General features: G+C 40.5%; 2 protein-coding genes across 2 annotated transcripts in view; both read right to left on the bottom strand.

Moving 5' to 3' along the window:
- The window catches only part of LOC135496128 (H(+)/Cl(-) exchange transporter 7-like), a 40,852-nt gene extending 29,982 nt beyond the window's left edge, over positions 1-10,870 (bottom strand). The window contains exon 1 of the mRNA XM_064785270.1: positions 10,734-10,870. Within this exon, the coding sequence (XP_064641340.1) occupies positions 10,734-10,757 (24 nt within the window). The 5' untranslated portion in view covers positions 10,758-10,870. The remainder of the gene's footprint in view (positions 1-10,733) is intronic.
- A 265-nt stretch (positions 10,871-11,135) lies between these two features.
- Positions 11,136-15,537, bottom strand: LOC135495872 (sodium-dependent organic anion transporter-like). The gene is made up of 3 exons (XM_064784869.1): positions 14,845-15,537; positions 13,903-14,074; positions 11,136-12,289 (listed from the first exon to the last, which is right to left on the bottom strand). The coding sequence occupies exons 1-3, from the start codon at positions 15,529-15,531 to the stop codon at positions 11,553-11,555; spliced, it is 1,596 nt and encodes a 531-aa protein (XP_064640939.1). The 5' UTR covers positions 15,532-15,537; the 3' UTR covers positions 11,136-11,552.
- Between the last annotated feature and the right edge of the window lie 467 nt (positions 15,538-16,004).

Genomic DNA, 16,004 nt, shown 5'->3' with positions numbered 1-16,004 from the left:
GTTTATTTCAACCATCTATACATAGAGGGTTTCCCTGTACCACTAAATGATGAATGACATATTCCTTGTTAGCCAAATACCTCCTTGTTGACAATTCAACACACTTTTGACCTCAGGGGCCTTTTGTCCCGACTTTACCAAGTAGTCAATCAGTATCAAGAAGCAACCAGACATGTCATTGTCATTGTATGCCCTTCCATTTAATGGTGAGCAAAGTACAGAGTCGAACCTGAAGCACTTTTGCTGAGAGACACCACATTTTATCACAGTACCCTACCTCCCATCTAGGATGAACGGGCACCACAAACCGGATAACTTCTCTTAAAACTGACACAAAATATCTTTCCACTCTGGAGAGTTGGCAAACAAATCCTTCTCTTAATCCTGCCAACTTATCCTTTAAATGTACATGTATATTGATTTTTTGACATTTCAAAAGGGATCAAACTATCATTATTAAACATTACTGTCAAACTTGACAAGCTTTGTCGGCATGTCCATTTCACTTAAAACAAGCAAGATGTGTGTAGATGAACTTATTAAAGTGCAACTTTGCTTCTTCTCATCGAAAAGTACTGAATTTCAATTTTTTTCAACCACTCACAAAACACTTAAGTTATGTTAATGATAGTTGCTCTACCTCTGACCTTTTGGGGCTGACGACCTTCTTTAGCTCCAGTCTTGCTAATCTTTTCCACTATTTACCCTAAGAGGATCTGCTTTGACTAATTAACTTCCTTCAATACTTGTCGGACAGCTATGGTGCAACTATTGATGCAGTGACGAGGCTGTGAGCAAATGGAAAGTGCTTGTAACAATTAAGACAGAAAAACTGTCTGTTGCAGGCAATTACTTTCTAATAGGGAAGTAGATTTGTAAACCATGTTTGCTATGCTGTATGTAAAGATGTAATGAAAGTCCTATAGATGGAAAGTTGAACTCAGCTAGGGAACCTGGCAAAAAAGACTTCCTTTTTGTAAAATTTCTCTGGATGTGTTGAAAAATTAGCTTACCGTACCTGATTTAAGACAATAACTTCTCAGGCAAAAACTGCTTATCATGAAGCAGAAGATACCCTTCCCTAGAAAATGGGAAATTGCATGCGGTCTCCTAACTATCCCGAGTTTGGACTGGGTGGGGCCAAAATCTGGTCTCTGAGGGGACCTGAGGGTCAGTCTCTACAAGTATGTTTGAAGGTCAATTACAAGTTCAAATGTTGTTACCAGTAGGCTGTAATGAACATCTGAATCAACGAGGATTGTTTTTAGTTTTATCTCTGCACCAGTTCCAGTACTCAGGTGGGTTGACTGTCCAACCTAACTGTCCAAAAACCAGAGATAGCCATTAGTTACATCCTAAAAATAGACTAATAAATGGAGTTGGCGCATTATGTGACCAACTTTCCCATTAAGACAGCTAGGTTCAGGACTGCAATTTCCACTTTTATAACCATCAGGAAGTGTGGCCAACCACCCATAATTTTCTTCCCAAAAAAGGGATGGCAGGAAGTGACCAAGTTGAGCTTGTACTGTGTCGAATAGGGCAAGGTAGAGTGATACAATTATAGCCACAGCACATTCATAGTCCATTAGTGGACTTTCATTCTACTGGGCTGTAACTGTACCAACATACTTTAGAGCTCTGAAATTAAGATTTCGTGCAACTTATGATAAAATCCTTTGTTGGTTTACAGTGACCATTTAATATTGATTGCGTTCCCGTAATTGTCATGCCATCCTTAACGAAGGTCTCAATCAGTGCGAGGCCGAGTCCTCTATTATTCATTTACTGCCCAAACCAAATTAAGCTGAGAATAGTCTAAGTCAGGCAAGGTTTGTAGCAAAAAATAGGGGTTGGGCCGATATAGTCCTTTCATGGATCTAACGATGATGGTCGAAAAAAAGGTAAGTTATAGTAGAAAGGTCTCATGTTTTTTAATGGCTTAGCTTACAAATAAAAAGGTTTTGATATCTTAATATGAAAGCCGTCGTAAAGCTAAGCTACGAAAACTAATATTAGATATGAGTTTGGAAACCAAGAATAAAACTTGGGTCGATATGTGCCTTATGGTCTAATCCTGCATGGTGACCCCAAAGTGGTCTGAGCAAGGATTACTATAAGAATTCTTGGCAGGTAATGCCTTTTCATAGCCAAGCTCGATATCCAATAAAATCGGTCATACACTACAGGATGTTGCTGAAAAGTGCCCCTGGCACCACTTTCCTAAGTTGTAATCCTAATGCAAGTGACATTTGGGAAATTATACGTCCAATGTTCCTGCTCACATGACCTCCAAAAGTTGTCTTCAATCATCACCAAAATTTAAATCGACTTACATGAAATCCATCAGTTCCATCATTTTTTTAAATGCATAATTCTTCACAAAGTTTGTCAGAAAATCTCATCTGAATCCAAAGAAAATATTTAACCACAAGTCAGAAATTGGCAAAAGCTGACCACGATAAATGTCACTTGCACCGGCCAGTTGCTGAATTAAAAGAATTATTCGAGCTTTATACAATACCTGCCTCCACAGATCATCCAATCATTCGTACATAGAATGAAGCTCCAGCCAAGAAGATCAGTACAAGTATTCGGCGATCATCTGGGAAATAAGTTGCAATAAAACTGCAGTTTCGCGCGGAGAATCTATCAATCATCGAGAGACCGTAATTGACAGACGTAGCGATCAATGATAACTCTCCATAGCATAATTTCTGTGCTCATTAACCTTTTTGCTGGAGAGTTGCTTTGTGGTGCGGAATGGCCAATAGGTGCTTATGATGCTATTGATAGATGCTGATGGATGGAGCACACTCGTGGAGGCATGTTTGGCACTTTCGCACTAAGAACACCAGCTAGCTACATACTGGACAATTAGAATAGCCATCGATGACCGAATGGGTCTGTAAAGTCAGAGCGCCAAAACTGAAATATGCATCTTCGAATTTCACCTTCACGCCAGGTATTTGAGGGGGAATGGTCTTTTTCTGGACGCCAGGGTTGCTAAAAAGTGACTGTCGAGATTGGGAACCAAGAAAAAGTTGTCTGGAAGAAATGAGGATTGAGGTGCTTTCGGGAAGAGTTATTTTGAAATGTATGAAAACAGGAATCAGGATTTCCTTAGCATATCTAATCAGGATGACCAAAACACCCAAACTCGCAGTGACGAAATTTTTACAAATTGTAAAGTTCGAAATTAGCATTTTTAGTGTCAAGGTTGCAAAAAGTCTTACACAAACAGGGGGAAGATCCGATGGGATGTTATTTGAAGCACATGGTTGAATAATTCTAGAAAGAGGAGCCAGTAGGCGTATTTACATTTCTCGCTGGCAAGACTAGAACAACAGGTTGACTGAATATGATATGTAGATCAACAGCATTTTTTACCTTCTAGGAATATGCATGATGAAAAATAAACAACAGAAGGTACATCTAGGTGGGCAGAAGTGAGTCTAGTTACACAAGGTGAACACTATGTGCAATACGCTGCTGAGGTTGGCAACAATATAGTATGCTTGCTGCGACTTTGCTTCACGATAATAGAACAAGACAAGATGCTGCTACAGGTTGTTCCTAATTGAGCCTCCGACTGATTATGCCTGCTGTGCTGCTCTGCCGACCAAAAAGCAATCATCAGGTGGATGAAATTTCACAAAATACTTGTGTATAACCCAATAAGATGCACCGTTTCAAACATTTATTGAATATAACGCTGCTTAACAGCCCGAGAAAATAGGGAAGGATGCAATGTCGAAGTCATCCCAATTCAAAGATGGCCATAATACCCATCGTGAGAGCACAATCATGACATCATTCCTTATATCACAATCTGTAGAAAAGCAGGAATGACAACACTATTGATATCATTCTGAAAAAGACACACATTTTCTCATAATTGATAATAAATTCTCACCTTGACCTGCTTTTTAGCCTGGGTACCATTTCCAGATCCTTTCCACCCATTCCAATTTGGAATTGCCTTCAATGGCCCTGGCTGAACTAACCCATCGGTATCACAGGGTAAATGGCCATTGCTCGGTCCTTGCTCTGACCCATCGAGACGTATGGCATCTTTCACTTCTGCTTCACACTTGGTACCATTTTCAAACTCTTTCCTTACTTGTATTTGAGTTGGAACTGCTGTAGGACCTGGCTGTACTCCATCAGTGTCACAGGGCAAATTGCCATTGCTTGATTTTGATTCCGACCCTTTGAGAATTATGTTGCCTGGGGTAGTACTGGTATCCCCCGGGACCAATTCTGGATCAGAAGTTGTTGACACTGACCGCTGCAGAAGCGGAATTTCAGACGTACTATTTTTCTTTTTAGGCATCTTTATCTTCAGTCATCTATCACATTTAGAAAAGAACCGAATCCAGATTTTAAAAAAACTAGTTTTTCCCAAATTTTGACACTCATCCAAGTTGGGTTTGAATCCAGGATATGTTTTGCGTGTTCAGGATACTTTAAAATCCAGAAAATAAGTGGTTTGCTTCTTTTATTCATTTAGTAGATAGCTTGTAAAAAAAAATCATATTAAAAAAAGAAAAGGAAAAAAAAGAAAAAAAGGTCTGGTTTCACCTCACAAAAAGAAATATTTGGAATTCGAGAAAAACGTCATGTCAGGACCGTTGACTCTTCATATAGACCCTTCCGTTGATCAAATCAAAGTAGGCCTATATATCACAGGATTATATTGCATTTGTTTTATAAAATAACACTACTGCAGGCCTATATCAACAGTACAAAAGCCAAAGTACCAGGCCCTATTTTAAAAAATATTATTCCATGTAACCGGTCATACCGTTTATTAGGCCAAGCCATTGCATTTTTAGTATTAACTGATTTAACCTACCCCAAAATCTCGAAAATCCCAAGACACTGCCTGAACTATTCAGTCAAAGTGAAAACAATTTGGCGGTCTCTCACACCAGTAGAGTAGCAGCAGGCATTGTCATACTGGAGAAAGACAACTACCATTCATACGATGCACTGTTCAACCCACTCACTCTCGTCTGACTTGACAATTTACCAAGCTTTCTTTCTTGCGTTTATGGACAGCCGTCAGAAGGACTTCTCTCTAAGACATCCACATTTAATCCCAAAATGATTCATTTCCCCGAGCATGGCATGTTTTAATTTTCTTACTGCCAGCATCAAGCAAGAAAAATCTGTTGTACTAAAAATATCAAATAGTTGTGGCCTTATGAGAATAATGCGATTTAGATTCCTAACATATCAAATTATTCCCCTCTTGCCGAGAAAAGGGATTAAAGGGGATGGATTTCATAATTTATTTAAAGGTTATGCAGACATGGGGACTTGGCACCGAATCAGAATACAGGGGTGGCTTTTACGAACTTCGAGAACTTTTGAACCATACCTAAGTTTTGTTATATCGAGGTCTGATACTTTATAATGCAATCATGATTTAAATTCATAGGTGCTGAAGTGGAAAAAAAGTACAGTAGGCATGTACACCGAGGAGAATTAAACAAACATGTAGATGGGGTATTCATTTCTGTAAATGTCATGAAAAACTCCGGAGCCATCTGGGAATGATTGGATGAACTATAGGTAATTCAATATTTATTCTCGCTGAATGACTTGGGGGCTTTCCAATTTTAGACTCTATTCCAAGTTGTGGTGATGGCCTATGACTTGACTGTGACAATTCATTATACCTGTCCAACACTATAAATACCAAGTTTCAGCAAATTTGCATGTATAATAACTGCGTTATGGCATCATGCTTGTCTGTTTTCCAGAGCTACCAGTAGAAACATGTCTGGCGTACTCATTTAAAGGTGGACAAACTATGTATATTGCCTCCCGTCTACCATTTCCAGTGAACGATCTCCTTGACCTTTTCAAAGCATCGGGAAGAAAACATAAATACATACTCAATTCATCACCTACCTACTCTCCACTTAATAACAACAGTACGATTTGTAGCTGGCAGGTGTGCAAACCTTGGGACGTCTTTATGAGATGTGCAAACCCGCACTTGGTCATTTACCCGCAGTACTGTGCCAGACCAGTATTGGTAGATGATAACGATGATGACGTCTGCTATCAGGTCAATCAATCAGAGACAGCATGATACAGACTGGAGACGATGTTAACAAACACTTTCTAACATCAAACTGCCCCACATGTAACTTTCATCATAGGCTGATATGCCAAGGTGTATCCACTAATTGCAATACACAAGTATGTAATAAAAAAGTTCTAAATAGTTGTGCTCCACCAACAAAGTTCCAAACATATTCTGCAAATGATAACAATATCAGATGAAATGTACAAGTACAAGGAATATACTCTACTTTCACCAATCTAAGACAATTTCTGAATATTCAAGTCATGCCCCTTAAGAAACTATGCACTTTGTTGATATGTTCAGTTAATTAGGAAAGACTGGCCGGGGACACCCACTTGTCTGATAGTCCTGATGACAAGCGTGTGTAAAGTGATTCGGCCTACCATCGTTGAAACCCCACACTTACCCTGGAGTTGTAAAGGATCCTTGCCGTCAATATTTGCATGGCATAGTATTCACAGATAATCAAAGGCTAAGTCATGTTTATTAGGTGAAGACATCCTACTAGAGGGATGTGAAATCATTCTTTTTCCGGAAACTTCCAGAAAGTCTACCTATACCTCATCCTCGTACACTATAGAGTCAACTGTATGCTCCTCCCCTTGCATACCTTAGTGCAAAGTGTTGGCCTGAGGTTCAGGATGCCTATACATGGAAGCTGAGATACAATATACAGCAAAGATAAAGACATTTGCAGCCCTGGAAGAGTCTCCACAACAATGAAAAATCGGAGTGACATAACCAAATTCCACTCCAATCCTCCAAAGACACAAAACCCTAGGAATTAAAGATTCCGCTGAAGATCCTAAGATGAAATGAAAGGAATTTATCTTCCCCAGCTATCTGTGTTTAATTTCATTTCCTTCAGTTTTTAGATTAAATTTGTGTGACTGTATCAAACTGATTTGATTTAAATTTAGACTTACAGCAGATAAGAAAAGACTCATTCAATTCCCTGGCCATGGTTGGATGATAAAGACATCAATTTAGCCAAGTGTTGTAAGGCTTCTTGAGAGGCAGGATGATAGACCAGTTCTTGAGGAATATTGAATTTTGGTCAAACGTCATGTTTTACATCAGCCCAGTGTTCTCCGCTGCCCATTTAAGCTTCGATTTTATTGTAGGTAGCAAGGAGAGTGTGGCCTATGATGTCTTTATTTTTGGCCCAGATAACATTGATATCAGTCTTGATAGTCCCATTCCACGGAAAGATGTGAGGATGGGGACATTGACAACAATTCCTCTCCAACATTGGACTATGATGCTATCAAGTGGACTATCAGCAGCAATTAGTTCCCCTGTGAGCAATTGTAATATAAGCTGCATGTAATATCATTGTAACCATTACAGATTCATTAAGCATTTCATTATCAACTTTCGAGGGAATTGCCCATTCGAACAATTTTGAAATTATTAGTTGAATGACAAGGAAACTTGCATATTAATTCTGGTCACAGCATAAAACGATCTTGCAATTAGTCTTCCCGATGGACGGTGCAGCTTTCAATGGACATATCTCTCAAGACTTGTACAAATACATGTACAGTAGTCCTCTTTATTTTCTCCGTCAAATATTGAAATGAGGCAGAATTGGGAATATGAGACAAAATGTCCTCTTGGTGCATATGACATGATATTGGGTGATATGAATAAAGGCTAGCAAATGCTTTTACTTCAATTTTGTACAGAAAGGCCAAGTGAAAATGTCCATGGAGTTTTAGATAAAAGCATTTACTACTCTTTATTCATATCACCCATTGCATGGAGAGAGGACAACAACTCGGCAGAATATAAGTTGCGTACAACCATTGGGTCAACTTTGCAAGCAAAGAACCTATGTCATATACACGAGGACTTGGCTGGACAATCAGATGGAAATCACTTTGTGCAATAAAATATTGCACATCTTAGAGATGTCCTGTCAAGTAGTCTATTTGTGTTTGGTATAAGCATATATTGCTGAAGTTCCCAGGCGAATATTTACTCCTGCTTGATAATGTATTTGGCAATAGAATGATGTCCGTGCAGAATGAAAAATCATTATTTTCCTTTGAAATATGAGCTGATGAAGGCATACCTACCGCAGAGAAATTTATTGGACACCACCGACAAAAAGTAAATATTTGATATTTCACACTTTTTGATGAGGCATTCTCAGTGGCAAAACGTGTTTGTGAATAAAATATGTACATGCAGTGATTCAGTCATGGCCTACTATTTTTCATTTTTTAGAGTATGTCATTTGTCTCTGGCAAAATCATATTTTGATTTTACCTTAGTTCAATGGTAAATGAGAAAAAAAGCAACCAAATATTTTATATTTTTATGACTAAACTTTTTATATTAAAGGAAGGCTTTGTTACAAGGGCTGGTATCCAGATATGACAAGCTTTTGATGTATGGTAAAATAAGCCAAGCAAGCTCCTGAAGCCTATTAGCGAGATATTTTGTACTTAGTAGCACAATACATGCTCAGGAGTAGGTGGAAGTGGGACTCCATCAGATACCTGGCACTGTCAGTCATTCTTTTCCGTGAATATGGGATGAAAAACTAGCTGTGGGATTGCCGATATGAATATATAAATTGCACCTTTTTTCAAGAGATCAACCTCAAACCAACGAAGAATGGCAGGTATATTTTAGGCCTATTGCTATTCTTATTTGCCGTGCACAGCAGCCAGAGATAGGTAAACAATGGTATCAGTTTCACTTAAAGGAAGAGTGTCCTGATGGAGATAATTCCACCCTGAACTTATGAAGTTTACTAAATTCCTATACACAGGGCAGCTCTCACTCTGGGAAGCATCAGGAAATGTTCAAAAACCATTCATTCTGAAAACTGTTTTATGCACATTTTTGGATGTGAATCTGCAGTGCCTCCTATACAGGAAGTGCTGGTCCAGCATTATCTGGAGGAGTAACACTCCTTTAAAAAGAAAACAGAATTTCTCAAACCACTTCCTCACTAATTAGTATTTAGGAAGAAAATCCTAGAATGTAGGCACAGCATTCCTGATAATCGAAGTCTGCTGCGGCGGATTTACCAAGTGCCTGAGGATGTTTGGTAGGCATACACCTTGTAATTGTCATTTCAAAAGGCATATAAGCAGTTTTTTAAAACTGCATCTTGACACACCAGTCCCCGAGATTGCACAGCCCTTTTTAACAAGCCCTGGACTGTTGTGAAGGTGGAATTGGACTATCCAGCAAAGGGACTTTTGAAGCCTTAATTGTGTGTCAAGATGCCCAGTCATAGACAAACCTCACCCTTTCTATCAATTAAATTACAATAAAACTTTTTGGTTTTAAGATATTTTGGGCAAGATTATTGAATTTTGTTAGCCTTATATCCACTTACATCAGCTTCATTTTGACCCAGTTTAGTTCACATGCCTGTTATGCAATATGAAACAATCCCAGCAGAAAATTTAGTCTATTCTGAGTAACATCTCATTTTTTTAGTAAGATGCATATCATCAAGTATGGATTAAATGGTGCACACCCATTTCACCTACACCCATTTCACCTACACCCATTTCACCTACACCCATTTCGCCTATTAACCATTTCGCCTACACCCATTTTGCCTACACCCATTTTGCCTATTCACCATTTTGCCTACATCCATTTTGCCTATACACCATTTTGCCTATTCACCATTTTGCCTATTCATCATTTTGCCTATACATCATTTTGCCTATTCATCATTTTGCCTATTCATCATTTTGCCTATTCACCATTTTGCCTATTCATCATTTCGCCTACACCCATTTAATTTTTTTACAATAAAACTAGGTTTTTATTGTGAAACTAATGTTTTACAAAAACAAGAAACCTATACTTTATCCAAAATACCTTGAATCTTAGAAAACCAAGTTTTCTTGAACCCTGGGAAAGGTTTGGGGGGGGGGGGTACCATGCAAAGGGACATAATTGTAAAATGTAGTGATTTAGAGTGCCACCTATGGGCTGAGCAGTTAGTCAGTCATCAAAATTTTCGGAAATTATTAAAATTATTGGCATTTGAAAACCCAGTTTTGGTTATTTTGTCAATTAGGCCTGTTTTGACCCTATCCTAACCTGTAAAAAAGTACTACCCTATCACTAAAAAAAGTTGGGACAAGTCTGGTGGAGACATATATTACCCTCTAATAGAAATCTCTCTGGTTCTTATAAAAACTGGCTCTAAGATATTTTATTGAGAAATCAGCAATGATGAATATGAATATGAAGTATGAATGATCTAGTTACAAAATGACAAAATTTGAGTAAAGCACCAAGAAATCTTGATTGTAGGCAAAATGGTGAATAGGCAAAATGGGTGTAGGCGAACTGGTGAATAGGCGAAATGGGTAATAGGTGAAATGGGTAATAGGCAAATGGTGATTAGGCGAAATGGGCACATTTGTAGTTGAAATGGTGAATAGGCGAAATGGGTAATAGGCGAAATGGGTAATAGGTGAAATGGGTGTAGGCGAAATGGGGATGAACATGACATGCATGAAAGTGTTTTTCGGAGAAGGCTCCCTTTCTCACATCACATTGGGATCTGACTTCACTTGGTAGCACACTGATATTTTTGTACAAGGAGATGGGATGGATGGAAAAAAGATACATTGTTAACACTTACCCTAACTTTACTTCCCGCGGACATGTCATATGCATTTGCCTAATTTGTTGTTAGATATCACAGTTAATTTATCTATTCATCAGATTATCCTATCCTATGTACAAGGCAATGTTATTCGACTGTAGATTAAATAAGAAACTGGCATTTGCATGCATGTGTCTTCTGCTATTCAATTCATGAATTGGTGCTACCACCAAGTCGAATCAGCAGTACTAAAAAGTGTATGTCCTGCTGTAAACTCGGTTAGAAACCGTCAAAGAAGCAGACGGGCCCACGCTGATACTGGAATCCTGAGCCCGAGTGCACTGTGTGATATCATCATGGAAATAAATTGATGTCTGACGGAAATCAGACGGACATCGAACAAGAAACTTTATTTGTAAGATACAGTATGGACTTTATTTAAACATTTGGACACTCTCTTCAGCAAAGACAACCGCCGGGACGCGGACGGTGTGCAGGCATACAATCTCAGGACAACCATATTAATCGACCCGACAATTAGATAATGACTATAATGACTCCGTAAATTCTTCAATACATGTAGTCTCTGTTCTAAATTATATCTCAATAAACATAATCCTAACTATCATAAAAGTCATTAAAGGTGGTTGTGTTGCCCAGAGAAAATTGACCATCGCCACCGGGCCCCTTATTTCTAATAGCCGAACGCAAAATTAAACTAGAGGTTTATTAGTCATGTTGACTTGACTGGCAGAGTTATAAAACTACGCTGCTGCCGGGTCCGCGGCAGCTTCTCACTAAACTAGAGGCTACATAGCCTTTAACTCGGCTGCGGCAAATTGTAAATTAGATTATTTAAAATGGTAAAATGACTTGAGAACTCCTTCGGCGATAATGCTGGCGATCAACTTTAAGCGAGTCGTCCTCATTTGCACTTCCGTTTGCTGCCTTGTTGACATCCTTCATTTCCTCTTCTCCTTCTTTATTTTCATCATCGCCGTCGGTTCCGTCGGTGGCGCCACCGTCTCCGCCCTTCTCTTCCTTCTTTTTCTCACATCTTCTCTTAACCTCATAAAAGATGGCAGCTGAGAGTGGGCCTATAGGAGTACAAGTCGAAATCGCAATACAGCCAATGATCGAAAAGTCACTCTCGGGCGCTGGGAGGGAAAATAAAAGCATAACTATTGCCACCCCTGTATTCTGTATTCCAGTTTCCAAGGCGATAGTTTTGACCCGTTTCCATGACAATCGACAGATGGCCGCTACAATCCCTCCGCTGGCGAATCCAAATAAGGGCAATGTAAACCCTGCGAAGGCCAATCTTGTGTTGAACAACTGGAAAAGTGGCCAATTCACCCAAACTCCAAAGGTGAACATAAAAAGGAGAAAAACGAATAGGAATGGCCTGATGATCATCTTGATATACTTCGCAACCTTTGGCGCCTTTTTCTGTATTACTATTCCTATGACAACTGGTAAGAGAATTCCCGCCAATGTCGCAATAATGTTGGTGTACGGGATGTTGACTTCACCTCTGCCGAGATCCTCCAGGATGTATCTACCCAAGGTGAACATCCAGAGTGGCACCATGGCTGGAAATACATGGAAAAAATATTTGAAATAAGCCAAAACAAAGGCTACCGCCTAGATTACACTGTGTACTCTGCTTCTAAGTTTGTATCAGATCACACAACATAAACTGCCCCTCGGGCCTCTAGTTTTGTAGTTGCTGACGAGATGGGGAATCAGTGGAGTAATGGTTAGAGCGCCGGACTCATAACCGAAAGGTCGTGGGTTCGACTCCGGTTAGAACCACAATACTGGTTTCAGTGTCCCTGGGCAAGACACTTACCCCTGCAGTTGCTTCTCTCCACCCAGGTGTATAAATGGGTACCGATTGGAATGATCAGCTAGTGCGCTGAATTGACGGCAGCCTTTCTGAGTTCTACTGAAAGGTTTCAGGAGAGACCGGGGTAATAATGTAAAGCGCTTTGAGCGGGCAAACGGCCTGGATACTGCGCTATATAAGACGCATCATTATTATTATTAATAGACTCTCAGTGGGGCAGTTCATTTCGACATCCTTATGGAGACAGGACGAGACCGCTCCACTGCGTCCGAAGTGTAACGAGTACAGTCGCGCAGATTCACACCACCACTCCGGACGCAGTGGCCCGGCCTTGTAGTCAGGAAGCTAAAGCAAAGGGCAAACTGGGATGGGTTTTGGGTGTGGTTGGTACTGCGAGTTGTTTATCGTAGCGACTGGTATGGCATGTTAGTGCAGGATGGCCCCTATCACCTCACACCAACAGTCATTGATTCATGACTTTGACCCTGCTGACCTCGAATTTTAAAAACTTTAAAAAAGGCCATTCAAACGTCAAATCAATTGCAAAGATAATCTTTTATATCACTGAGGTATATAGATGCGATATGTTGAGAAAAATCTGTACAACTATCGAAATATACGATTACTTGGATCTATTTCGGTCAATCACTCTGCCACCTGCGCTACCTTGTCACAATTGCGGCGCGCTCGTTTGCATATCGCATATAAGATGCAAATAATCCTCCATTTCAGCATGACAGCCTTGACGGCTCAGCGCTAAGGGTGAATGACTGTGGATCGGCTGGTCACGGGTTCGACTCCCGGTGAATCTGCCGTAATTTTTCTCTTGTTTTCTTCTTCTTCCTTATCTTGTTATCTAATCATCCATTCATTTTTATCTTTTTTTGCTTCTTCCTTAACTTGTTATCTAATCATCCGTGCACAGATGTCAAAATTTTCATTATTATCATTATCATATACCCCGCACCCAAACTTTTCAAACTAAAAACGGCACGTTTTATCAGGTACCGGTACGGCAGTGGCGTGCGTCCTTTTCATTGAAACGCCCTCGCACGACCGGCACCGGCACATACCGTTGGTGATGATGGAGAGAGCGGTAGCCAGTACAAATTCAGCACGGTTCACTAGCAGTTCAATGGGCTCATTGTCATTTTAAAACGAACACAGGGCAAACTGGGATGTATTTCGGGTGTGGCTGTCACTAAAAATGCGAGTTGTTTATTGTAGCGACTGGACTGGCATGTTATTGCAGGATGCCCCCTCTCACCTCACACCAACCACGACCCCCCCCCCTCGGATCTCGGGACCAGTTGCGACGGAAAAAGTGAACTAATTTATAAATCGTCTCCAACTTACCGAATGAGGCAAAGGTACTGATCAGAGTCATCGTTATGCTAAGGCTGACGTCTCCACCGATGAGGTAGGTGTAGATGTTACTGGCTCCTCCACCAGGGGAGCAACCGAGAGTGAAGACGCCTATGGTCTCTCCTGGGGACAGGCTAGCTAACTTGGCAACAGCATACGACAGCTGGAAATATACGATTTATCATTATTTTTATACTAATACATACAACAATTCGGGCGCTTCCTTCATGTACCATTCAACTCAATTTACCTCTGAGTCAGCACTTTGCATAACCCGATTTCTATGATTGTTGAAAAATTAGGTCGAGCAAAGTGGAGTAATATTCGCAAAATGCATTTCGGTTAATTTAATTCGTCATTAGGGAGGTTCGACACCCTTACGAAGAGCTACGAACGACGAAGTAGAAAGCATGTAAATGTACTTTATCGAAGACTTTGAAAACGATTTCCCCGCCTCCTCGTAACTGCGTTTCGCGTAATAATGCGAAGGACTTGAAGACCCGACAGACCTTCGTATTTCGTGGGAGCCAGGCTACTTCGTCGTTCGTAAGGGTAGCGAAACCTGCCGAGGTACATCATGTTGTATGATGACCACAAATTTATTTTCCTTTTCTATCCCGGATATCAAAAGCAACAGTAACTGTTTGTATCCGAAAATATTTAGATGCCCGATTGTGCAATTGTCTTCATTCCTAAACTTTAGCCTCGGCCGAATGCCATTACATTTTGCTACATCGTTTCAGGGACTGGAAAGAAACATTCTAATCAGTCGCAAAAACATCTCGGAGCAAAAGAACGATGCAAAAATCCTGTTTGTTCCACTGAAATAGAATTAGTTTTTTCTTGTTTTCTCAAAAGTAGCTAAAATGAGTTAGGCAATTATTGGGGAGGGTGACGACATACCCTGACGGTCTAAAAAGAAAGGTTACCTACCACGGGCATGAAAGCAAATTGGCAACAGAAACCGATAGCTGGCGCCACAGGTTTCCTCAGGACCTCCTTAACAATATCCAGCTGGACCTTGCAACCCATGGCAACGTTTATAAAGATAACCAAAATGGCGATTGTCGCCCTGAAGATGTCATCCACGAGTCGATGTTTACGGATAACAGTCACGTCGTATTGGAATTCAAGGAGGAGCCATACGTCGTCTGCTAAAACGCCACCATGTTGATAAGACGAACTGCCATTACATTCCCTTGAGGAATTGTCACAGACGTAGAATTTGAGTTCAGTATATCCTAAGAATTCTCCACGTAAAGTGATATTGCCGCTGGCTGTAACGTTGGTAAGGGTGGTGTTTGCATCAGGTAAAATATCCAACTCTTTTAACTCGACCGATGCTGTTTTCACTGAAGCGATTGTCTCATCCACAGAGACAGCCCACAGAACCAATTTCCCGCCATCATCTGTTGTCCTTTTGTAGTAGAACGACAAGGTGTCCTCGCCGTGCAGGTCTAACGTCAGCGCAGGTGGAGCAATTAGGAACAGAAATGGTTGATCTTTGGTCACATTGACAGAAATCAGCGTTCCTGGGTTGTTTGTACCTTCTGCGACTGTGAGACAGAAGAAGCAGACGACAGCGAGGAGAATGGTGATCTTCATCGCTGCAGACGACATGAGTAATCACCGGATAACATTGTCAGTTTGACGACATCCCTGGATGATGTATTGATTGAAATGGAACAACCTGGGCGCTGCGAGTATTTGCCGCCGATCACCGATTACAATCCAAGCATCATCATCTTGCAGATCGTGACTTATGGATGTAGATTGTTTACATTATCCCAGGTCAAGAATATAATCAAACCAATAAATTGCCGAGAGAAATTATTTTAAAAAGCCTGTGATACTAATGAGTTCTACATTTGCTTGACCTAAATATCGTGGACTTCCGCGGCAGTCCATTTCGTCATCCTAATCGTATCTCCCGGCGACGGGACGAGGCCGGTCCACTGCGTCCGGAGTGTGCAATATCGACGATTCTGTACTTAATGCGGAATGATAAGCACAACACACGGCGAGGCTGCAAAGGCGCGAGTTCATGTAGTTTGTGATATCACAACATGCGTACCAGTGTAGAAGTTAGACAT

The sequence above is a fragment of the Lineus longissimus genome, chromosome 11, assembly GCF_910592395.1.
Source record: "Lineus longissimus chromosome 11, tnLinLong1.2, whole genome shotgun sequence".
Taxonomy (NCBI): domain Eukaryota; kingdom Metazoa; phylum Nemertea; class Pilidiophora; order Heteronemertea; family Lineidae; genus Lineus; species Lineus longissimus.
The sequence above is the reverse complement of the archived record's forward strand: the minus strand, read 5'-3'. Positions and strand labels throughout refer to the sequence as shown.